The sequence below is a fragment of the Gorilla gorilla genome, chromosome 12 (assembly GCF_029281585.2).
Source record: "Gorilla gorilla gorilla isolate KB3781 chromosome 12, NHGRI_mGorGor1-v2.1_pri, whole genome shotgun sequence".
NCBI lineage: Eukaryota > Metazoa > Chordata > Mammalia > Primates > Hominidae > Gorilla > Gorilla gorilla.
In genome coordinates, this window is record NC_073236.2 from 66,065,451 (window position 1) to 66,090,921 (window position 25,471).

The following is a 25,471-nucleotide window of genomic DNA, read 5'->3' on the forward strand; positions in this document are numbered from 1 at the left end:
TTCGAGACCAGCCTGGCCAACATAGCAAAATCTAGTCTCTACTAAAAATTCAAAAATCAGCTGGATGCGGTGGTGCATGCCTAGAGTCCCAGCTACTTGGGTGGCTGAGGCAGGAGAATTGCTTGAACCTTGGAGGTGGAGGCTGTAATAAGCCAAGATAAGGCCACTGCACTCCAACCTAGGCAACAGAGTGAGACTGCCTCAGGAAAAAAAAAAAAAAAAGGAAAAGTTAAAGTGTTGCTTTTAGTAAGTGCAGGAAAGCAAGTAGCAGTGGTGTTCAGAATATCAAGGATAGCTTTCTATCCTTCCCTTGGAATTTTGGGGTGACTCTCATTGGCAACATGGAGAGGCATTGGCATTAGTGGAATTGTTTCCTTATTCTTTTGGCAATAAAAACAAACCCAATAAGCCACAAACTCTGGTTCTGTGCTACAGCATACGCTCAAGCTAAAGCCATCCACTGATTATCGTCCCATGGATTTTTCTGTAGGGAAAAAGAAAGAATTAGGGCAACAGGAAATGAGGAGAAAAGAAAAAATGTAAGGCTTTCATGATGATACAGAAGTCTTCATCTGTGATCTTGGGAAAACTGTCCACAGCTAGAATGCCAGCTGCTCTGGAGAGATATTTCCTTAGACAGCTTTACCTTAAAGTCTCCAGCAGGTGTACAGTTCCAGGAGTCTGAAGAGGCCCTTCTGAGTTGTGAGGTGTGGACCCAAGTTTCAAGGCCCTGAAGCTTCACTGCAGTGTAGGTGTTGAGAAGATCTAAGCACGGTCCCTTCCAAAGAGTTGTCAAGAGCAGCCTTTCTCTGATGTCATTTCCAGAAGACACAATCTCCAGGTTCTAGACTGTGGAAGGTTTGATTATCCTCAGTTGGTGGATCTTGAAAAGCTTCCTTTATCTGGTGAAAGTACACTTTGGTATAATGGCCTTGCAGTACTTACTCATATCAGAATTTAGGAGACAGAAAGATGCATGAGGTTTTACTATTGGGGCATAGGCCTTCTAGTGACTATTTCATAAGGGATCCACTTCTGTTTTTTAGTGAGAGTGGATCTGATTGTCATTAAATCCAATGATAGTACCTTTGGCCAAGGCAACCCAACTGATTCAGTTAACTTTGCCAATTTCAGTTTTAATATGCCATTTGTTCTTTCAACCTTTTCAGAAGACTGAGGGCGATAGGGACAATGGTAGTGCCATTGTGTCCATAACACCTTGTTTAACTGCTTTATAACTTGCCTAATAAAATGAATTCCCCTATTGCTGGGGATTTTTCCAGGGATGCTCCATAAAAGAAACACATTTTCTAATAATTTCTTAGCTACTGTCACAGCATCAGCTTTCCTACACAGGAAGGCCTCTACCCAACCAGAAAACATGGAAACTATTACAAGAACATACTGAGACCCCCATTGAAGGTGGCAACTGAATGAAGTCTATCTATAATTGTTCAAATGATCCATTAGGTGGTGAAAATACAATACACCACCTGAATGTTTTGTTTTTCCAGGACTATGGGTTTGACAAGCCAACATTGGTTATAAAATATTCTAGCAGGCTGGGTGCAGTGGATAATGCCTGTAAGCCTAGCATATTGGGAGGCCCAGGCAGGTGGATCACAAGGTCAGGATATCCAGACTATCCTAGCTAACATGGTGAAACCCCATCTCTACTAAAAATAAAAAAAAATTAGTCGGGCATGGTGGCACACACCTGTAGTCCCAGCTACTCGGGAGGCTGAGGCAGGAGAATCACTTGAACCAGGGAGGTGGAGTGTGCAGGGAGTTGAGATCGCGCCATTGCACTCCAGCCTGGGTGACAGAGTGAGACTCCGTCTCAAAAAAAAAAAAAAAAAAAAAAAAAAAAAAAAATATATATATATATATATATATAGATATATATATTTTCTAGCAATTTTGGAACAATCATCCCACAAGTATTTTTTCACAATTTGGATGTATTTTTCTGTTCCATGATGAGTTGTGGAGCACAGAGCTTTTGAAAATAGAAGCTTCAAAGACTCAGGAAAGACCAGGCAGCCATCTAGGCCCTCTGTGAGTCTGCACTTATCATTGAATTTATATCCTTTTAGATATCAGTTTTGTTTTTCCAAATGAGGTGCATTGCATTGTTTATTAAATAGGTCATTGTAAGGTAGTTGGATTGGATTAATCTTATGAAGTTCATTCAGGTTGCATATCTTAACAGTTTCAGTACTAGCTGATTTAGCATAAATATCTGCTAAGCATTCCCTTGATATTCAGGTTCAGTTCTGCAGGTATGAGCTTCGATCAGTAACAGCAATCTAGGAGTTTATCTAACTGGAGTCCATTTTTGATGGTGATCCCACTAGAAGTGAGAAACCCTTAGAGTTTCCCTATCATGCCAAAATCATGTACTACTCCTAAAGTGTATCTACTATCTGTCTAAATACTTACTGATTTGTCTTTAGCTATATGACAAGCTTGGGTGAGGGCAAAAATCTTCAAGAGTTAAGCTGACTTATAGAGCTTAGACTAATAGAGCTGACTAATAGAGGAAGGGGTCCCTTCTCTATTAACTCATTTTGGTAGTAACAGCATATCCTAGCTGATATTTTCCTTCTGAGCTTTTGGCATAGGACCCATCAACAAAAGTATTAACTCAGGATTGTCCAATGGACTAACTTGTAAATTAACATGAGGGGCCACTATTTCTGATGCTACACTTATGCAATTGTGGTCTTCACCATCATCAGGCAGCAGTAATACAGGGGCATGGTTAAGTAAATTGCAGTGTTTTAGAGAGAGATTAGAAGGAGACAGAGTATTTCATGTTAGTCTACTTACTAAAAAATGCTGGGTTTGGGTGGAATTTAGCATGTGGGACTTCCAAATTAAATTCATTTCCTAAAACCAGATCAGCTGAAGCTTCTTTCATCCTGGTTGCTGCTGCTACTGCTTTTAAATAGTTAGGATATACCTTAGCTACTGGGTCTAATTGCAGGCTATAATATGCAATGGGCCTATGTTTCTCCCCATGTTCCTGGGTAAGAACTCCTAAATGCCTGATGATTACTTTCATGAGCCAATTAGGTAAACAGTTTAGTGCAATTTGGAAGTCCTAAAGCTGGAGGCTGTTATAAGGTCAATTTTATTTAGCTAAAAGCCTGCTCGTGACTATCATCCCAAGATAAAGGCTCTGGTACAGCATTTTTTAGGGAGCTCATGAAATGGTGAGGCTATTAAGGAAAAATTCAGAACCCAGGAATTTTATATCCTGCAAGTCTAAAAACATATCCTGCAAGTCCAAGAAAACTATTTAATTATCTTTTGGTTGCAGGCCAAGGAAAAGTTTGAATAGTTTTTAACTTTTTAGGTGAGAGGGAAATCCCTTCAAGTCATGTCCCAAATAATGGACTTTTTCCCCTTGAAAACTGAAGTTTTTCCATTGAAGCTTTCTGACCTTGATGTGTGAGTTGCTGTAAAAGGTAAACTGAGTCCATTTCAGAGCACTCTTTAGTGGGAGAGCATATAGTAAGTCATCTATGTACTGAATGAGAGTAGAATTTTAAGGAAACTATAATGTCATTAAGTCCTGATGCAAGGCCTGGGAAAAATACGAAGAGGCTTCGGTAAACCCTTGCGGCATCACAGTCTAGGGGTACTGCTGATTTTTCCAAGTGAAGGCAAATAAGCATTGACTCTCTTTACAAATTGGATTGCAAAAAGAGGCTGAGCAGAGATCTAATACTGTGAACCACTTAAGAATCAGCATGTATACTGGATAATAAAGTATTAGGATTTGGGACTATAGGAAACCTTGCTACTACAATTTTGTTAACTGCCCATAAATCTTGAATAAATCTTCAACCTCATCCATTTTTTTTTAACCAGTAGGATTGGAGTGTTACAAGGGCTGGTGCATAGAATTATAAGTCCCTGTTTAATTAAATCTTCTATAATTGGCGAGAGCCCTTGAATTGCTTCTAGTTTGAGTGGATATTGGGTAATTTAGGCAAAAGTTTAGAGTGGTCTATTTGGACTTTTATAAGTTCCACACTTTAAATTCTTCCTGTATCAGTTGAGGAAGAGACCCATAAACATTCAGGTATTTTTGGAAGATCAGGCATTACAGGCCTGAGTTTCAATCTTATTAATTTCTGCCTATAGAGAGCATAACAATTCTGGTTCAGGACAATCAGGAAACTGATTCTTACTCCTTCTAAGGAAAATTTTACATCCTCCCCACTTTTTAAAATTTTTTAATTTAAACAATTTCAATTGTTTTGGGAGTACAGGTGGTTTTTGGTTACATGGACAAGTTCTTTACTGGTGAGTTCTGAGATTTTAGTGTGCCCATTTCCCAAACAGTGTACCATGTACCCAATAGGTAGTCGTCTATGCCCTTTCAGCTTTGAAAGTAAATCTCCCTCTAGCAAATTTACTGGAGCACTATCATATAGTAAAAAAGTGTGATTTTCTGAAAAGTGCCCCAAAGTCAATTGGACGGGTTCAGATATGGGAACCTCTTGAATTTGATTTGAAACCCCAATCACAGAAATAGCCTTTTTAACTCTGAGGGATCTGTTGGCTTATGAAAGTGTGTTTTATGGTAGTGGCAGATAAGGTAGCTCTGGTATCCACCAAGACTATACATGAGTCCCCATTTATTGTAACCTCTGTTTCTCCATATTCTTTTAAGGGTGTTATGAGGAGCAATATACTGGCAAATCCCTCAGAGCCGCTTCAACGCTGATTATCTTCAGGAGAGCTAAGGTCTCTTGTGCTCCCTCTAGTGGTGAAACAGGCTGGCCTAAAGGGAGGGTCATTGGTGGGCTGGTATAAAAGGGCACAATCCCTATTCCACTGTCCTGGTTATTTGCAATAAGGCAGACATCTTAGGGTGAAGAATTTCTTGGTCTAATACCTCTTGGTTGTGATTTAAAATGAAAATGAGAAGATCCCTTTGGTCTTGGCCCCTGTAACTGTTGTAATTGAAGAGTCATAAGCTTGTTAGCCTTTTGGGTTTTTTCTTGCTCTACAGTCCTCTCAAAATGTTCAGCTAGAGCCACCAATTCAGTCATGGCTGTAACTTCCCATCCGAGTTTATGTTTTCTAATTAAATTTCTAAGTTCAGGATGAAGTCCCTTTATAAATAGAGTAGTTAATACCATTTCAGTCCCTGCAGGAAATACTCCTTGCTGGTACTCTGAGCCCAGAATGTTTCACAGTATTTCTAAGCAAGTTCTGTAATCTGACACTGGTTCATTCTTTTTTTGGTTTACAAGATTGTATGATGTACCAATCAACTTTTGCGGAAAAATTTTAGCACTTGAATTTAAAAGATTTTCAGCAATTTTTTTTCCTTTTTTTCTTTTGAGATGGGGTCTCGCTCTGCTACCCAGGCTAGAGTGCAGTGGCACAGTCATGGCTCACAGTAGCCTCAAGCTCCCAGGCTCAGGTGATCCTCCCACTTCAGCCTTATAAGTAGCTGGGTCTACAGGCGTGTGCCATCATGCCCAGCTAACTTTCTGTATTTTTTGTATAGACAGGGTTTTGCCATGTTGCCCAGGTTGGGATTTGCAGCAATATTTCTAGCTCCTGTTGGGCCTTCTCATGAGGAAGTTTTGTGGGGGCGGGCAGTAGGGGCAGAGTCTTTAATATCTTCCTCTGGTTTTTCCATTCTGCTGCTGCCATCCATTTTTGAGCTTCACCAGGCCTCCATATCATGTGAATAAACTGTTATATGAACCTTTGTCAGGGAGTCCTGGATCATAATCTCCTATGAGGATTCTACACTCCTCAGTCAATTTTTGAGGATTCTCTCCTAGATCAGGGAAGTCTTCTACAATAGCTCTAAGCTCAGTTTTAGACCATGGAGTGAAAGTGGTTATAGCAGGCAGGCCTGGATAATCAGAAGGTCTTCCTTTGCGAGGCGTACATCTAATTCCTCTTTTTTCATCATCTTCAGAGTGAAAGGTCAATTTAGTAAAAAGGTTAGTAGACTCAGAGTACATAGGTAGAGATGGATAAAGAGAAGAATCAGTTGGGGTTAGTTCAGTCAGAGTACAGTTCTCTTTCATCATGTCCTTAGCCTGTTACTTAAGCTCTTCACTTGCTTTTGCAAAGAATCTTTTAAGGAGGCAAGTTTTCATTCATTTTGTCTTTTAGAGGCTTCCATGTACCAATGAAAGACTATATCCCAATGTTTTTGTGGGGTTTTGATCCCCCTTTTTCTAATATGCCTTGCAAATAAACAATTTTATACAAATTAAAACTTCCCCATTGTGGCCATCTTTTCTCTAGTAAGGTTAATCTATTTTTCTAAAAATGCACACATTCTGGGCCCATAATTTTATATATCAAATTAGATGGAGTCCCAGAAGGTGGAGTCCCAGAAGGTAGAGTCCCAGAATCTTTGGATTGAGACAAACCCATTATCAAAAAAAAAAAAAAGTGCCTAGTAGAGGTCTGAGGCTCTAACGGAACCTAATCCAGTTAATAATTGATTCAAATTTGATCCTGAACCCAGTCCACTTTAATATCGCTCCAATAAACTTGGAGAGCTTCAATTAGAATACACATTAGTGGAGCTCTGAATCCAAGAGAAAATGCATCTACAACCTCCAGTTACAATCAAGAGAGCAGTGAGCACAACTGGCCTGGTCACCTGGTGTTCCTGGAGGTCACCAGAGTTTTACTTCAAATTGCACTTCCAACACCACATCTGGTAAAAGAAAAACCTTAGACAAACTAAATTTAACAGAATTTAATTTTGAAGAAAAAAAAAAGACAATTCACAAATCAGGCAGTCCCTAGAATCACAGCAGATTCAGAGCAACACCAGAGATGCTATGTGGTCGAAAAAACCTTATGAATAGAAAAAGTAAAGTGACACGCAGAAAACCGAAGTGAGGTACAGAAATAGCCAAATTGGTTACAGCATGGTGTTTGCCTTATTTGAACATGGTTTGAACAATGGGCTGCCTGTGAGTCACTGAAGCATGGCTGCTGTGATTGGCTGATGCTCAGCTATTGCTACAGAAGCATCCTTCTAAGTTAGGTTTTCAGTTGGCCTACCTACAAAGTTAGGTTATGGTTCATCCTTAAGGACTCAAGTATGGGAGTGAGGAGGCTTTCTCAGGCCAGAGTTTAGTTTGATTTAATAGTTCCAAATTTAAGTCAGTCCTTTGCTCCAATATCTATCTGATCATAGGCTATTAGAAGCAGCCAGGCCATTTCTTGAATGCTTTGCTGCTTAGACATTTCTTCTACCAGATACCCTATGTCATTACTCTTAAGTTCAGCCTTCCACAAAGCCCTAGGACATAGATACAATGCAGCCAAGTTCTTTGCTAGGGCATAACAAGGGTGATCTTTGCTCCAGTTCCCCATAACTTCCTCATTTCCATCTGAGACCTCATCAGGCTGGCCTTTACTGTACATATTTCTGTCCACATTTTGGTTACAACGACATTACAAATCTCTAAGAAGGTCCAAACCTTTTCTCATCTTTCTGTCTTCTGGGCCCTCCAGACTCGTTCAACCGCTGCCTCATACCCAGTTCCAAAGCCACTTCCACATTTTCAGATATCTTTATAGCAACGCCCTACTCCTCGGTACCGACTTTCTGTGATAGTCTATTTTGCATTGCTATAAAGAAATAACTGAGACTGGGTAATTTATAATGAAAAGATGTTTATTTGACTCACAGTTTTTCAGGCTGTACAAGAATCACACTGCTGGCATGTGCCTCTGGTGAGGGCCTCAGGAAGCTTTTACTCATGGGGAAGGGTGAAGGGGGAGCAGTTGTGTCACATGGCAAGAGAAGGAACCAGAGAGATGCCAGGCTTTTTTAAACAACCAGCTCTCACACAAACTAATAGAGTAACAACTCAGTCATGAGGAGGGCACCAAACCATTCGGGAGGGATCCACTTCTTATGACCTAAACACCTCCTACTAGGTCCAACCTCCAACATTGGGGGTCACATTTCAACATGAGATTTGAAGAAGACAAATATCCAGACTATATCCAACTTCTAGAGGGGACAGGGCTTCTGCTCCTGGAAATTCAGACCCAGGAATAGGACTTGGCATTCTTCTGCTCCATCTTATGCCCACTCCCCAGCCACACAGAGCTACTTCTACTTCTTCAATACCTGAAGCTCTCTTTCTGCTTGAGGCCTTTGGGCATGTTGTTCCTTTTGCCTGGAACATTCTTATCCCCACCCCATCCCCTTGTTAGTTCAGTGACTCCCTAGCTGCTGAGCCAGGAGGAAGCAGTTCATCCTGTTTTTTTTCTCCCCCCCGGCAGTTATTGCAATTTAGTCCTTTGCTACTCAAAGTGTGATCCCCAGACCAGTGCAGCAGCCTTGCCTAGAAGTGTGTTAAAAATAAGTGTGGGGTCTATGGCCATACCACCCTGAACACACCCAATCTTGTCTGATCTTGAAAATTAAGTGTGGATACAACGTTTATTATGCCCACAAGATTAACATTAGCAAAACAGTATGAATCTTGCACAGCTTCTTCCTAAAATGCAACACAGTGGCCGCCCTCCCATGAGGCAGAGAAATTCAGGTGTGTCCTCTGCTGGTTGACGCTCCCATTGCCTGGGCATCGATGGGCAGTGCTGATTTGCTGAAGACCAGGGAGAGAGGAGGGGCCAGCTGCCCTGACTGGTGCTCATCTTCCTTGGACCAAGTCTACACTCACTGCCAAGGGAGTTACAAGCTCTTCTTTCCTGAAGGACTCAGATAGGAGGCCCAAAGCTGTAGGAGGGAATGCGTCTGTGTTTGTGAATTGGGGGAGGGTATTATTGGGGCACGATAGTGGGCTCGAGGTAACAGGAAGTTAAACTGGAACTTCACACTGAGGCACTGGATATAATAGGTAAGAAATTCTGCTGTGAGATCTGACACCAAAATGAGGAAATGCCAAAGGAGGCTGTCAAGAACGGTTTGGGGTTGCCAGGGTTTGAGGGGAAGGGGATGTGAGGAGTGATGGTTCCATGACGACAGGTTTCCTTCCTGGGTAATGAAAATGTTTTGGGGCTTGATATGGGTGTTGCTTGCAAAACACTGTGAAGGTACCAAATGGCAGGGAACTGTACACTTGAAATGGCTAACTGTAGGTTATGTAAATTTTGTCTCCAAGTATTGGGAAAAAAGAAGAGTTCAGGTGGCTCTAAAACTCACAAGGAGTATAAGAAGGGTCAGAGAACTAAGACACTGAGGGATTTTTTTATGGGGAGAGTTGCTGCTGTGCTGAATCTGCCCTCATCTAGCCTCAGCCAAGGGGCCGATGGGCGGTGCCACTGTGACCTCCAGACAGCTTCTTGGCCAAGGTGACTCCAAGTCCTCCTCTGCCAGGGAGCACCAGGACTGATGTTGACACTTGCCAGAGGAATCTGAAAGTCAAAGTCCACACCTATTCACCTGGAACTCTGGCAGAGGTAGAATGTTGCTGGCTCTGTGTGTGTGTGTGTGTGTGTGTGTGTGTGTGTATGTGTGAGAGAGAGAGAGACAGAGAGAGAGCCAGAGAGAGACACACAGAGAGACAGAGATAGAGAGAGAAGGCGGGGGGAGAGAGAGAGAGGAGATGGTGGGGGGAGAGAGAGAGAGAGAGAGGAAACAGAGAGTGGGGAAGAGGAGAGTAGAGAGATAGTGAAAGGAAAAGAAAGGAATGACAGAGAGGGAGAGGGAGTGATTGCTTTGCCTGGACTGGGGCCATGGGCAGTGGCAGTGGATGAGGCCAGGCCTTGGGAATGTAGGGGCTTCCAGGGAATGGCAAGTGCAGATTTGTGATTTGTATGGGGAACTCTTTGGGCAAGCATAGGGTAGGAGACTGATTGTTTTCCAGAAAGTAGGAAGGAGGGAGGGCATGATCTAAGATAATTTTAGAGGTCAGTGACTTGGACCAGTCAGTGAGAAAATCGAGACTGTTAATTCCAAACTTCCTTTCACCCTTCTTCGGCTAATAAGTAATTTGTTCATTTTGAAGGATGGTATTTTATTCTGAACCTGGTAAAATTGTAATGACATTCAGATTTCCTTTTACATATTGCTTACTGGTTAAATTAGAATTTCTTTTTTTGCTTCATTTTTGTTTTACATGTGTGCACATGTGAAGATGTGCATACATGCAGGGAAAGTCAGCGAGCCTGAGACAATCTCCCCTTCCTTTTTTTCCCCCTAGTTTTTATTATGGCAAAATATATATAACATACAACTAACCATTTTAACGTTTACAGTTCAGTGGTACTAATTATATTCATAATGGTGTGTAACTGTCACCACAATCTATTTCCAGAAGTTTTTCATCATTTCAAACAGAAACTCTGTACCCACTAGGCAAGAACTCCTTGTCTTCTCCTCCAGCCCCCGGTAATCCCTGTTCTACTTTCTGTCCCTACGAACTTGCCTATTCTGACTATTTCATATAAGTGGAACTATACAATATTTGTCCTACTGTGTCTGGTTTTCTTTTCCCAGGAAATCCCCCCACCTGACTCAAGACACAGATTAGAAAACCTTCCCAGGCCTTGAGTCTCCCCCTGCAGGCAGTGTCCTTACATGGTCTGGATGCTGCTTCCCGACGTCACCGGGATCCCTGGGTGTTTCTCTCCTTTCCCTGGCAGCCTTTCTTTCACCCACAAGGCACCGGGAAGCCTTTGTGCTACTGTTCCTCCTGCGTGTGTCCTTGATAAAGTACAGAATGCACCAATAAATTTAAATTTATCATAAACAGTGGGCAAGTTTTAGCATGGGACAGAATCAAACATTAAAAATCATTTTTCTGAAATTCAAATTTAATTGGGCATCCTGTATTTGTGTTTGCCTCATCTGGCAGCCCTACTATGGACACTTCTCTAAATTCCAGACTCAAGTCCAGTCCACAGGTTGTCCACCCTTCTCGGAAGTCCAGGGATAAGGGATATGGACCAATCTCTAAAGAAAAACCTCTATTTCAGGAGGAGTTATGCTACAGGTGCCTGTGACTCCAGGTCTAGATGCTGGCTTTCACCACTTGACAGGGATTCCCTGCAGTGGGAGAGGTTCAGTGGCCTGGGGCTGACTCACGTCTGACAAACCCAGAGTGTGGGTTTCAGGGCCTAGCTAGGCTGTGGCCATGAGGTGATCCCGCACTCTTAAGAGTTCACCCCAGCATAGGATGCATAAGTATTTCCTGAGGACAAGGTTTGGGACATGCAAGAGGCTGGCACTGGGCCAACAAGGCTCTGAGTCTCAGTGGAGTGACTGCTAGAAACCAGGTTTGGGGAGGAGGAGGAGGAGGACCAGAAGCTGGAGGAAAACCTATTGCTTGCATTGCTGGAGTTACGATCCAATATTCCAGAGGGAGGCCTCAGAAGAAGCCATGAAAACACCCAAGAAAGTCAGCTTGAGACAATGAACTGCCAGGGTGAGAGGGCAGGACGCCAAGCTATGGTCCCCATCCCCACCACATAGACACACACACACAGATGGGTCAGACACCTCCCTGTGCTGCTGAGGAGGAGAGCCCTGTCAGGCAGGGACAGACGGCACTATGCTCCCCTAGATGGTGCAGAGAGGTCTGGCAGGGGAAGAGAGAAGATTTTAAGTGGAACTCAAGTTGAGAGTTTCAATTATTACACTTTTACTTATTGAGTGGAGACTGGGCTTTCAGTGAAAAGTCAGCACGGTAGAACGTGTAATCCCCTGACAGTGATCCGAACAGTCGAGGCATTATCTGAGTTCTCATCTCCAGTATAAGGGGAGGAACTCCCCAGTTGAGCAGGCTTACAAAAGGCAGTGAGAGACAAGTGCAGTTAGGTCCTGATATTCACAGCAGCATTGTTCACAAGACCTACACACTATATGCAGTTATGAATCTGTTCACCAAACTGCTTACTGTAAGATTAGAAAATATTTGATATAATAAAATGTCTCACAGAAATTATGGTGCATAATAAAATGAATACCCCTGAACCCAGCACCCAAATGAACTAGAAAGGTCACTATATTTGACAATACTTTCAAAGCTAAGTGTCTCTTCTCCAATCCCAGCTCCCTAAGGATGTAACCACTATTTTGAGTTAAAAAAATCCATCTGTCTATCTATCTATCATCTATCCATCTATCTGTTTGATCCTAAAATGACATGGGTCCCTAGGTGTCCCTGCACATGTTTACCTTGGCTTGCTTTTGAACCTTATGATAAAAGTATCATACAATATATTCTTCTGAATTTTTTTTCCTACTCAACATCGTCTCAAAGATTCACTAAGTTTGATGTTCCTTAATTTTCTCTTCTGTCTAGAATTCTTTTGTGTGACATACCACTTGCCATTTACCCATTCTCTTGTCAAAAGACACTTGAGTTGTTTCTAGTTCTTTGCTAGGGTGAAAGGACATATTTGGTGAAGATGTCTTTGTGAACCTTCCTGGGCTGATTATTGGTGAGCACTTTTCAGAATGCTGAATTATAGAGTGAATGCAAGCTTCCTCAAGCAGTGTGTGAATTCCAGTTGATCAACATCCCTGTCAACATTTAGAGTGGCACAAAGACAAAACTTTGTGCCAATCCAGTGAATGTAAAAAGGTATTTTATTCTATCCATAACATGCATTACCCTAATTAATAACGAACTCAATCTACATTTTATGTTTATGGGCTATTTTTGTTTTTCTATAAAGTTGCCTGCTCATGAGTTTAGCCCATATGTATTAGTCCATTTTCATACCACTGTGAAGAAATATCCAAGACTGGGTAACTTATAATGAAAAAGGCATATCTTACATGATGGTAGGCAAGAAAGCGTGTGCAAGGGAACTGCCTTTTATAAAACCCTCAGCTCTCATGAGACTTATTCACTATCACAAGAAAATGGGAAAAATCTGCCCCCATGATTCAATTACCTCCCACCAGGTCCCTCCCACAACACATGAGGATTATGGGAGCTACAATTCAAGATGACATTTGGGTGCGGACCAATCACAGCAGAACGTGAAGGAGGAGCAAAGACACATCTTATGTGGTGGTAGGCAAGAGAGGGTGTGCAGGGGAACTGCTCTTTATAAAACCATCAGCTCTCATGAGACTTATTCACTAACACAAGAACATGGGAAAAATCTGCCCCCATGATTCAATTACCTCCCACTGGGTCCCTCCCACAACATGTGGAAATTATGGAAGCTACAATTCAAGATGAGATTTGGGTGGGGACACAGCCAAACCACATCACCAATATTTCTATGAATTGTCTATTTGTTTTAAAGAGACTTAAATATAAATTGTGTTTTTAAAAAACCGACTCATAGAAGTTCTTTATATATTTTGGATACAAATTCTTTGCTGGTCACATGTGCTGCAATTATCTTCTCCCATTTTGTGCCTTGTCTTTTCACTGTCTTTATGGTGCCTTTTAATAAACAAAAAAATTATCAAGATGAATTTATCAATCTTTTTCTTTATGGTTAGCACTTTGTGCCTTAAGACATTTTTCTGTTCTTACTCTCTTATATTTTCCTCTAAAAATTGTAATGGTTTTGCCTTTCACATTTAAGTCTTTTTTCTTTTTGGTTTTTATTTCTATTAAAATTATGTATGTAACTATTTTAAACAGCCAGGGTTCAATGGCTCTGTCATGTGAAACAGCAGCCCCTACATTCCCCAGCACTTCTTTCACAGGCTGTGTGACTCCTGCTCCATTGTCCAGGTCTAGCCTGCCTGCTGTCAGCTGCTGAGGAGGGTGAAGACAAGTCTCCTCCATGCATATACGCACTCCTCCCCTGCTCAGCTTCCCAGTGTGGTTAGATGGCCCTTTGGGCTACTTCACTAGTCTGTGTTATTTTAAGCTAAGCTATACAGTAAGCCATGATGACTTATCCTTTCCTGAAGGCTTTTGATTTGTATCTTTTCCCTTAGAATTGATACTTTTCTTTTTGCCGTTGTTCGGTTTTCTGTGTATTTATCACTTATTCAATGCCAAATTCTATCAGATGTCCAAATGTCTCCTCTTAATATTCAGATGACCTGATTTAACGATTAGATCTCCCTGGTCTTTTCCAGCACCTCTGATCTGTCATTTGGATTGTTTATTTTCTGTGTGCCATTCAACAAACTCCACTTAAAAAAAAAAAAAAAGAAGATAGGGGTCTCACTATGTTGAACAGGTTGATCTTGAACTCCAGGCCTCAAACGATTCTCCCACCTCAGCCTCCCAAAGTGCTGGGATTACAGGCATGAGCCACCACACCTGATCCCCATTCAACAAATTCTTATTGGGCCAACCATGTGCTACATGTTGTGTTAGACTCCAGAGAAACAAGGAGAACAAGATGGTTGTCATTCTTGCCTTTGTGGAGCTTACTACCAAATTCAGGGAAAAAAAAAAACCCCAACAAATTCTGGAGCAATGTTTGCTATTCCTAACTGTTTGACTGGCTCTGAAGCTGATGCCTGCCTGTCATAAGATGGCACCAGTGTGGGGGACTCCTGAGTATGAGAGGGGTCTTCCCCAGTTTCCTGTGTGGCCAAGGCTCTCTGCCTAAGTTAGGGATGAATACGGAGAAGTCTCTGAAGCACCTTCCACCTTTTCTCAGTTCACCTCTGTCTCATGAAATGAAGACTGTGATAGCCATTTTGTTAAGTCTAGCCCTACCTGTCTCATAGTTCCTTGAGGTTCCTGGACTTAGTGGAGCAATGGTGAGGCCAGACGAACTGTGTGATGAGACACCATCAGGGATCAAAGGAATATGTGAATTTGGCCATCACTTTTTGGGGACAGGCTGGAACATTGAACCCCAAGCCCCATGCAGAAGTCTAGAAAGTTGGGCTGACCTCTCAAGAGGGCTCTATTTTCTCCAGAGTGGAGCCTTGGGTCTCATCTCTGCAACAATCAGAGTATCTAAAGTAAAGCCACCAGCACTGGAGGAAACAAATCCAGGATAGAGTAAGACAAGACACACACACCCATAGGCAGAGATTTTACTCCAGTGTCTATGGAGGAGATGGCTTGGGCTACTGAGCATTTTTTGGCCTATCATAGCTCCCTGAAAGGCTGGAGAGGAGCACATAGAGCTACGGCTGCTCAGGCAAAGGAAATTAATAGTCCACATCTATGTTCTCTGTGACTATGATCCTCTTAAAACGTAGCCTAGTCAGGTTTGGAAAATAATGCTCCCATTGCCACCACCCCAGCCTTGGTGGTGGTGGAGTTTTCTTAGATCAGGACTCTCATCTTGGGCAGCTGCAAGAGCCAAGGGCTATGGAGATGAGCCATGAGTGCCCCCTAGAGGCCAATGATGTTAGCTTTAATTTTAATATCATTCCCTTTTCCCCATGCCCACTCCCCACCATCCCCTTTCATGAGTATTTCGTGAGAAACTGGGAAAGGGCTGTAAGCAAGGCTTCAAAACCAGTAAAAATAAGTCTAGCATCAGAGGTCAAATCACCCAGCTCCCAGACTCGTAAAGACATAGACTGTGTCAACAGTTCAGCTTGGCCTCACTTCCTAAGGACTGGCTATACAGACAAGACAGGGCGGGCCCCCAGGGAGTGAAGGAATTTAATGAATTTGAGCAATTAGCCCGTTTTACAGCCTTCTGCCTTGCAGACGGTTTTGTCTCAAACCCTGTGTGAAATGTGGTCACCTAGTCAGTTGGAACCTGCTCCTGACAGACCCCAGCAACTTATAGATGAACTCACTTACAGTGAACTTTCCTCATTACAGTGCTAAATCCTGCACCCTGGGAGAGCTATAGTTTCATTACCATAGCATGCGTCCTATGTGGTGGCACGATGACTCCCTCCATCTGTGTCACTGGGACCCCTCCTCTTCATGTGATGATGCACCTTCTCCCCTCTCGATCACTCTATAAAGCCTTCCTGTCATTTTCTTAGGAGACACTGCTTTGACGAATATTCCCAGAGCTCTTCCTACTTGTGACAAGTAATAAAACTCCTATTGATCAAAATCTGTGTTCTCAGTGACTTTTGTTACTCACCAGGCAAACAAACCTTGCTTTTTTTTTGGAGGCAGTGGGGTGGGAGGGCCTGGGAAACAAATCTGGTTGATCCAGATGGGACTATGGACTGAGCCCTGACTCGACCTCCCTTATAGGCTGCTTACAGGCGAAGCAGCAGTCTGAGGAAGCATGAGTGGGTTAAGTTGCCAAGAGGGAGATTGGTGAAGGGCCTCAGGCATGCCAACCCCATCCCCCCAGCCCACCAGGAGAGCAGCAGTGGCTGCTTGGACCTTTCATTTGGTGCAATTTTGAGGCAGTAAGTGGTGGTGGTTCTGTGAACTGACTAAAAGAGTGGTTTTGGTTTTGATTATTAGGACTCTGGGTTGTCAGGTTTAGGACCTAGCTCAAGGGATCCAGGATTGTTGGGAATGGGCATGACTCCCCTTCAGGTCTAGGAGTTGAGAGATGTCTCCATCCATTTTAACAGGGGAAGCCCTAATATAAAGACGAGGACTCTCATCTTTAAGACTTTGTCCCTGTCTGGTATATCTGTAGGCTGAATGCTTGTCACTTTTGCCAATACTTATGTTTCTTTGTGGCCTGAATGCATGTGAAGTCTGGATTCCCTTCTCCTTAGTCTGTGGTAATCCCTAAAATATTGGGCTTCCATTTTCCAGCAGTCACAGAAGAACTGTTACTGATTTGAAGAGGCCTAATTTAGAATGGGGCAGTTTGGGTGGGAATTCCTGGAACCAAAATACAGTGATGCAGACTTTACATGAGCAGAGTGTGCACCCTCTCCAGAAAGAACACCTTGCTTACTTGATTGATTTACATACCTCCCACCACTCAAGCTGGATCCGGAACTACTGTGGAATCTCCATGAGATTTCCAGGGAAGCTACCCAGACTGAACATGATCCAGGGAGAGGCAACCCCTATTATCCTCTCCTAGCTTCCCAGCACCTCCACTCCATAGTGGCCTGCGTGTAGCGGCAAGCTGAAAGGACCAGAAATATCCTACAGGCTAAGAGTTACAGGATTTGTGTCATCACTAATCCCCAGTGGAAGCTCCTTGGAGGATGGAATCAGACTTCTGGGCAAAGACCCTAGAATATGGGGAACCAGGTCTCAATACTGGAGGACAGCCCGTTACAGTGCCTCCTCCAGCACTGGAAACTATTTGGATACCCATATCCATGACCAAAAAGCAAATGATATATTACTGTAATACCATGTGGCCCCAGTGTTCCCTACGGAATCAAGAGAGATAGTCTGAACATGAGTTACTTACATACATTAATACTACAATTCTCCAACTGGGACTTATTTTGTAAGAAACAAGGTAAATGGGATAAAATACCTTATGTATAATGTCTTATGGCCCTCTATCAACACCCAGCCCTACAGAAGAAATGCAGGATATGTAATCAGCCAAAGGATCAAAGGGAACAATGTTGCTAATTCTAGAAGCCCCTGGAGAGGAAGAATCAGTCACGTGGGGACTTGTAGGGAAGGGAATGAGGAGGAGCCTCTCTACTTCTCCTTCAAGAGAAGTGAGGTCCTCTAGTTCTACTCAAAAACTAGAACCTTTGCCAATACAGGGAAATAATCCCCCTACTTCCTCGGGAATTAAACTCTCAGCACCTCCAGGGGAAAGCAAGGGTCTTCCTCCATACTTGCCAGGCCCTCTGAACTATGTGGAGCTGGCTGTGGCTCCTGCTACGGCCCCAAAATAAACAACAAAAAATCAATATAAGACCAATATACGATAGAGAAAAATCAATAAAACCCAAAGTGGGTTATTTGACAATACTAGTGAAATTTATATACCCCTTGGAAAGAGTGATCAGGTAAAAATGACAGGAGGCAAAAATAATATCAGGAATAAAAATGGAACATCACTACAGATCCTAGAACGTCCAGACATTAAAAAGATAACAAAGAGCCAGGTGTGGTGGCTCATGCCTGTAATCCCAGCACTTTGGGAGGCCAAAGAGGGCTGATCACGAGGTCAGGAGATCGAGAACATCCTGGCTAACACAGTGAAACCCTGTCTCCACTAAACATACAAAAAATTAGTCAGACGTGGTGGCGGATGTCTGTATTCCCACCTACTCGGGAGGCTGAGGCAGGAGAATGGTGTGAACCTGGGAGGCGGAGCTTTCAGTGATCCGAGGTCGTGCCACTGCACTCCAGCCTGAGGGCGACAGAGCAAGACTCCGTCTCAAAAAAAAAAAAAAAAAAAGATAACAAAAGGATATTATAACATTGGATAATCAATTTGTAAATTTCTAGGAAATGAACAAATTACTTAAAAAACACAACTTACTAAACCTTGGCATAAAAGAAAAACTGAAATCTGAATAGTTATTGAAAAAAATGAATCCCACAAAAGAATATCCAGGCCCAGATGGGTTTCACTGGTGAATTCTCCTAATCATTTAAGCAATAAATTACATTACATTATTCTAGAGAATAAGAAAGAAAAACTTCATCCCAACTCATTTTATAAGGCGTGAGCCACTGTGCCTGGCTGACAAGTGGTAGTTTCTTAAAAATTAGTTGCAAGGTGGAATCTGAAAGCACGTCAGTAAACTTTTCCTATTCTGTTACATAAAAATCCATCTGTCTATCTTGTACTATTTGAATCTTCTATCTATTCCCTGATTTTGTAACAAAAAGCAACAATCATTTGGAAAATCCTGGTCCAGGGAGTTGTGCAGATCTTCCAAATGTTGACAAATGTATTTAGATAACATGAAAAACATCATATTTGTTAATGTCACTGCTATCTCGTCAGAAAGGTCTAAGTACTAAGATGTCATCAAGCCCATGGTGGTGAATACAAGTTTTCTAGAATTCTATTGTTGGCTTGAAAACTCACATTTTCTTTGGCAACAGATACTGTCAGACATTTTCCTGAAGTCACAGACTCACTTCTTCATTTTCAGGAAAATGTCTGCTACAAACACAAGTCAGAATAATTGGTTTTCTGTCAGTTACTCTTTCAAGTAAAAGTCATGTTCCATGAAAAAGGCAGCTGGTTCAGCTCACGACACAAACCATGGCATAAGTGCTTTTCCTTGAAACAGTCATCATCTTTCACGGTGCAAAGGAAGTGCTTCCTGTGTACCTCCATTTACACTGCTTCCTTGTTCTTCCATCACACTCCTGGCAGGAGGCTGTGCAGGATACAATGCCTACTAGACTAGTACGGTTTGGTGCCACCGTCTTGAATAGTGGTAAGACACCAATGGTTTTACTCCTCTCCCAGTACTCTTGCATCATCAGTGCAAATAGCCAACACAGCAAAAAAGGCACAGAACTTCCTGGTGTCATTCTGAAATTAGTTTTGACCTTGCAAATTGCCTGAAAGGGTCTCAGCGACTTCCAGGACTCCACAGACCACTCTCTGAGAACCACTGGACTAAAGCATCCAAAGCATCCCTTTGGATTGCCTATAAAGACTGACTAGAAAGAGTAAAAACAAGATTTCAAGAGGAATGCTTAAAGTCCGTAAGATAAACTCTTTTAAAGTACCGTTACTTCAGAAGCATTATGCCAACTAAGAAACTATTCCCATTAAAGCAAGTCTCTAATGAACACCTAAAAAAGTCAACCTTAACTTATTCTCTGGCATTCCCATGATCAATATATGAATATGTGAAATGAATTAATTTTTTAAAATATTATTTATTATTTTTTAGATACAGAGTCTCAGTCTGTTACCCAGGCCAGAGCGTAATGGTGTGATCATAGCTCACTGCAGTCTCAAATTCCTGGGCTTAAGAGATTCTCTCACCTAAGACTCCTGAGTAGGTAGGATTACAGAAATGTACCACCACATCCAACACTCAAATGAATTAATTTATGAGTAACTAATGTTCGTTCCTCATGGCACAAAATTCAAAAAGTCAAAAAATCTACTACATCCTACATCAGTTCTCCTTTCCAAAGGCAATCAGTATTATCAGGTTTTTCTGTCTTCCGGAAATATTCTATGCATATAAAAGTATACACGTCTACATAGGCACAAATACTTACTTTTAAAGACCACAAATGGAAACAGTGTTGACATACTTCGAAAATTTAACTTTTTAAAAAAGTTTAACTTAATATGTTCTGGAGAACACTGTTCTTTCTCACCCTATGGGATCAATTCCAAGAAATGGGATTGCTAAGATAAAAGGTATAATAACCCAAATACATATTTAATTTTATTTTAAAATAATCTTTTTTTTTTTTGAGATGGAGTCTCGCTCTGTCACCCAGACTGGAGTGTAGTAGTGCCATCTAAGCTCACTGCAACCTCTGCCTCCCAGGTTCAAAGGATCCTCCCGGCTCAGCTTTCTGAGTGGCTGGGATTACAGGCGTGCACCACCACGCCCGGCTACTTTTTGTATTTTTAGTAGAGACGGGGTTTCACCATGTTGGCCAGGCTGGTCTCGAACTCCTGACCTCAAGTGATTTATCCACCTTGGCCTCCCAAAGTGCTGGGATTACAGGCGTGAGCCACCGCACCTGGCCTAAAATATTCTTTATTTACATTTAGGTTAATAAAGAGGAGCCTAAGACATGCAAATTAATGAGGAATTTTTCATCTTTTGCATATGAGTCATTCATACCATGATGTGCTATTTTTTTTTTCAGTGCCATAAGTGAGAAATGACTCTCACAACTTTCTCATAATGTTTAAATTTGAGCATAATGCCTTTATTCTGGGTGCAAGCCAGAGCTCCTGACCACTTGGTGGCCTGGTTAACACTTGTACACAAACTCTTGTTTTCTTGGTCTTACCATTTGGACCTCTGAATCATTTCCTTCTTGCTGATAGGCTTGTTCTTCTGGACAGCCAGGAAGACTAAGGAAGAGAAGAAAGGGTTTTCAGTGGACAGTGACTTAACCCAGAGGGTGTGGTGCAAGAGCTGGGAGAGGGAGCTGCTAGGACTTGGTGCCCATACCCTGAGCTGGCAAGACTGGGTGAGGAGCAATGACCAAGGCAAGCCAGGGTTAGACTAGGGTAACAGGATGGCAGCCTAAGGCCCTAAGGACCTAACACTCCGTAGCAAAGACTAGGCTTTGAATTAAAAAACTGGCCAGTTTCCAGGTAAGGCTTGATGAAAGAATTAGGTAGTACTTTGTAGTTTTCACAGCTTTCATTATTTTATCAAGATCTGCTTACCATAATTGTTAAGAGTGCAGACTCCAGAGCAGCACACCTGAGTATGTCACCTTGGGAGAGGTACTTAATCTCTCTTTGATTCAGTTTTCTCACTATAAAGTAGATATATTAATAGTACCTACTGAGAGTGTTGTAAGCGCTAATGTGAACAGTGCCTGGGCAATATGTAAGGACTATGTGTTTATTATTATCATTATTACCATCCTAAGAGGTAGGCAAGCCTGGAATCAGCCCCATCTTTTCAGGAAAAATCAGTATATTTTTGGAACTAACTTGCTCACAGACAGAGCTGGTTTAAGATGCAGTGACAGGGCTAGAGTAACTGGGCTTACTTGGATCAGGAATGTGCCAACGGCTAAGGTGGGGAGGTTGTGTTAGCTAAGAAGGTTTGAGTCTTGGCAAGCAAAAGGTTGCTGTCTGCCCAGGTAACTGGCCTGGGCTGGCCTTTAGCAGGGCTCTGCAGCACAGCAGCAGACCTTGCCTTCTCTATTCCACTCACAGGAAAGTGAACGGGCAGGGCGTACCTCTCTTGGGTAGCGGGCGCATGCGATTCTGGTGGCCCTGCCGTTCCCTGTCAATGTCGAACAGCAAATCCCGCTCGCTCTTTAACATGCTCTGCAGCTTTCTCTCCTGGACTATTAACTTCAGGTGCTTTATCCGCTCCCCAATGTGGGAGATGAAGTCCGGTCTGTGAAACTGAAGCGATTCCTTTAAAAAAAACAAAAAAAAAAGAGAGTGAGAGAAAATGCCCAGCCTCAGATTAATGATGCAATCTATTCTCCATATGGCTGGAAACACACCACCTGCCCAAGAGGTCTGGGGAAGCCTGATTCAAATGCCGAGAAAATATCTAGAGTTGAAGAAACCTCTGACACCTCTCTATGGCGGAGAGCTGCAGCTTGGAACCCGCAGGGATCAAAGACATGCCTTCAGCATAGGCCAGGAACTAAGACTATGGCGATTACAACTCTCTGAAACATCAACGCAATACAGCTCTGCCCATGCTGCTATTTTAAAGATCTATTCAAACAAATACATCATTAATAACTTTTCCTTTATCCCCAGAGGGACATATCAGAAGAGACCTGGTTTCCTTTAAATCCGACATGGAGCAGAAACAGGAGCTGCAGACATGGAGGAACATGCATGAGGCTGCACAAGCATCAGGCCTCTGGGCCCTCCACACACAGGGACCCACAAACCCAATGAGCAGAGCCACAAATCCTCCCTCCTGTGCCCTTGTCTCCAGATCCTGACAGTGATGCACCATCTATGGTTAAGAGTAAGGCAGCTTTTGACAGATGATGAGAAACCCAGTCCTCATGTGTGAAAACAGGTGAACTGCGGAGGTGCTGGAAAAGAGCGTCTCAGGCCTACACCTCAGCTCGCCAAGTCACAGAGCCAGCTTCTCTGCGCCTTACCCTTCTTCTCCCTACACGTAGGGCTAAAGTTAAGTCAACATCACTGCAACTGTTGCTCTCACAAACAGCTTCAGTGGGTTTCTGCCATCCTCTCTGCCTGGGCCTGCCAGGGAGCCCCGACTGTCCAGGTGCTGCCCCTGCCAGTTCCGCTCCCGCAGTGGCTCCCTCCACGGCTTGGTCTTGGTTACTGGTTCCAACCGGGAGATGCCAGGGTCATGAGTCTTGAGCATGTTTTCCTTCTTTTTATCTAGACTCCACATTTTCCACAGGAACAAACCAGGAAACTCCTACAGGAAATAGTTTTTAGAAGGAAAACAGAATTTTCACTTTTTACAGCCCCACCTGGCTTTCATCAAGGACATGCATATAATACAGGCTCTCAGGGGTCTCAGCTGTCAGCAGCCACAGGGTGCCCTTGAGTTTGGTTTCACTGCAGGGATGACTGTGTTAACTGCAGTGGTGGACTTCGAAAACCTGACAAGGTGGTGGCTGGGGGTAGGTGGGGGTCACATAGAATCACTTGGAAACACAGAGTCAGCATCGCAGGGGACTTGAAATTCACTAGTTTCTCTACTACAAGATCTGGAATGAGAAACTGACCTTCATGGGAATTCTTCTTGTTCTTTTTTAACTTTCTGTCCTCAGGATAACCAGTAAAGAGCATTTTCTCTTCATGTTTTTCTTCTGACCAAGAAGTCACATCACTGTCCTCTTCCAATTTAGCCTCGCTGGAACTTGGAGTTGGCTCGAGTGTGTTTTTCGGCACCGTTCACAATCTCCAAGTTACCTGAGGGGAAGGATCATAGGTGTCTCTGGGAGTAACCTTGAGGCTGAGTTGACAGGTTTATTCAAGTGAGTATGTGAACCTTTTTAATGTTTCAAAAATACAATCCCTTTGTGTGGGATGGAGTGATGAGAAGAGAGAGGAAGAGAAGGAAGGACAGGGGAGAGTAGGAGGGAAAAAGAGGGAGAAGAAAAAAGAAAGGGTTTTATTTGTAAGTCATTTTAGGTATGAGAGGGAAAGAAGAATGAATATGGGTTCAAAGGGTAAAGAATTTCCACTTGGATCCCAAGGCAGAAAGACAATACTTAGAGTCCTTTTGTTAGTCACCCAGGTATGGAAGAGGTTGACAGAAGTAAAGACAGGATTTGAGGGGAAGAAACAAATCAAGATGAAAGTTTATTTATTTTTATTTTATGAAACCAAAAGTATAGAAAGGCAATAGCTAAAAATCCTCCTTCCCACTTCTGGTCTCCATTTATTCTGTTCACAACCCCATATGGTTCCAGAGAATTCATTTTGCACATTTAAGCAATTCTCTTCCCTCCTTTATTTCTTTTATTTAAAAAAACTCATATTGTAGTATGCTATACACTGTTCTGTACCTTTTCTTAAAATCAGTTATATGCCTTGGAGATCTTTCCATGTTAGTACAGAGAGAGCTTCCTCATTCTATGTAGAATTTCATTCATTATCCAAATATACAATAATTGATGTAATCATTCAGCTATTGAGGAATACCTAAATTCATTTTAATCTTCTGCTATAAAAAACAATGTTTCAGTGGTTAATTTTATACACTATTTTGCACATATGCAAGTATATCTATAGGTTAAATTCCACATATTCATAGTATATCTATAGCAGACATTTCAAAGGTAAAAATGCTGAGTGAAAGTAATTTTGATAGGACCTGTCAAATTGTCTTTCACAGTGAACCAACTTCTACTCCCACTGGAATATACAAGGGAACACACTTCCCTACACTCTTGCCCACAAACTTGCCATCACACTTGAATTTACGCCAATCCGATAAGATGAAAATTGGCAGTTGGATATAGTTTTATCTTCATGTCCTTTATTATGATTGAGGTTGAGTATCTTATATGTTTAAGAGCCATTTCAATGTATTTCAATGAAAAAGTTCAGATTCAAGTAATTACCTGCTTGTGTGCCCTTGTTTAACATGTGTACATTCTGCTTGTTGCAAAAAGTAGAGTTCAAGCTCAGGAAACTACTGGCAGAAGAGGAAATAGAGTCAGAAGAAATCACATGGTTTGCTACCTAGAAAAATAAAAGAGATCTTGTTATTATTACCTGCAGTCAATGTCACAGTTACCCACAGGATAAGCAAGCCAACAAGTCCTCTTTCTAATCCAATTCTAACTGTTGAGATGTATTTGGAGGAAGCTTGAGATAATGTGAACATGCTGCCTTGTATCTGTGTTGGGAGAATGTTGTAGTTGGATAGGACTTAAGCTGTTTGTTGTAAGGTTGTAAGACAAAAAAAGCCTGGCTATTTTCACTGGGCCTGGAAAAACTCTGAAGAGAATGCTAGCCAAACATTAGTCTGATGCATCTTCAGAAGGAAATTCTGAAGTGACACTTGCATATAATTTTCATGTGAGATAAGGAGGCCTGGAGATAGCTAAAAAAAGTGATGAACTTCAAAACCACCGGAGGGTTCCAAGATAGCTGAATAGGAATAGCTCCAGTCTACAGCTCACAGCATGAGGGATGCAGAAGACAGGTCATTTCTGCATTTCCAACTGAGGTATGAGGTTCATCTCAATGGGGCTTGTTGGACAGTGGGTGCAGCCCATGGAGTGTGAGCCGAAGCAGGGTGGGGCATCACCTCATCCGGGAAGTGCAAGTGGTAGGGGAATTCCCTTTACTAGCCAAGGGAAGCCGTGACAGATGGTACTTGGAAAATCAGGACACTCATACCCTAATACTGTACTTTTCCAACAGTCTAAGCAAACGGCACACCAGGAGATTATACCCCACGCCTGGCTTGGAGGGTCCCATGCCCACAGAGCCTCACTCACTGCTAGCACAGTAGTCTGAGATCAAACTGCAAGGCGGCAGCGAGGCTGGGGGAGGGGTGTCCGCCATTGCTGAGGCTTGAGTAGGTAAACAAAGCAGCTGG

The 25,471-nt window shown here is 42.5% G+C and overlaps 1 protein-coding gene across 3 annotated transcripts; it reads right to left on the minus strand.

The window, feature by feature from the left end:
* Window positions 1-212: 212 nt before the first annotated feature.
* On the minus strand, window positions 213-24,676 carry LOC109025623 (putative ALMS1-like protein). 3 transcript variants are annotated; one of them, XM_063695796.1, is made up of 5 exons: window positions 24,486-24,676; window positions 23,142-23,328; window positions 21,645-21,828; window positions 20,736-20,799; window positions 213-902 (listed from the first exon to the last, which is right to left on the minus strand). In XM_063695796.1, coding segments are annotated over exons 2-5 (255 nt in total). In that variant the 5' UTR covers window positions 23,148-23,328; window positions 24,486-24,676; the 3' UTR covers window positions 213-901. The 3 variants fall into 3 exon arrangements, 2 of the variants coding, with proteins under 2 accessions (XP_063551866.1, XP_063551865.1); XM_063695795.1 differs by lacking the exon at window positions 213-902 and having other exon boundaries at window positions 20,663-20,799; XR_008676941.2 differs by lacking the exons at window positions 213-902; window positions 20,736-20,799; window positions 21,645-21,828 and adding an exon at window positions 21,841-22,828 and having other exon boundaries at window positions 24,486-24,634.
* Between the last annotated feature and the right edge of the window lie 795 nt (window positions 24,677-25,471).

Excerpts from the sequence above, each read along its gene's own strand:
- LOC109025623 (XM_063695795.1), bottom strand. Across the intron at positions 20,800-21,644 it reads GCGCCCGCTACCCAAGAGAG|TCTTCCTGGCTGTCCAGAAG; the intron begins GTACGCCCTGCC and ends TCTCTTCCTTAG.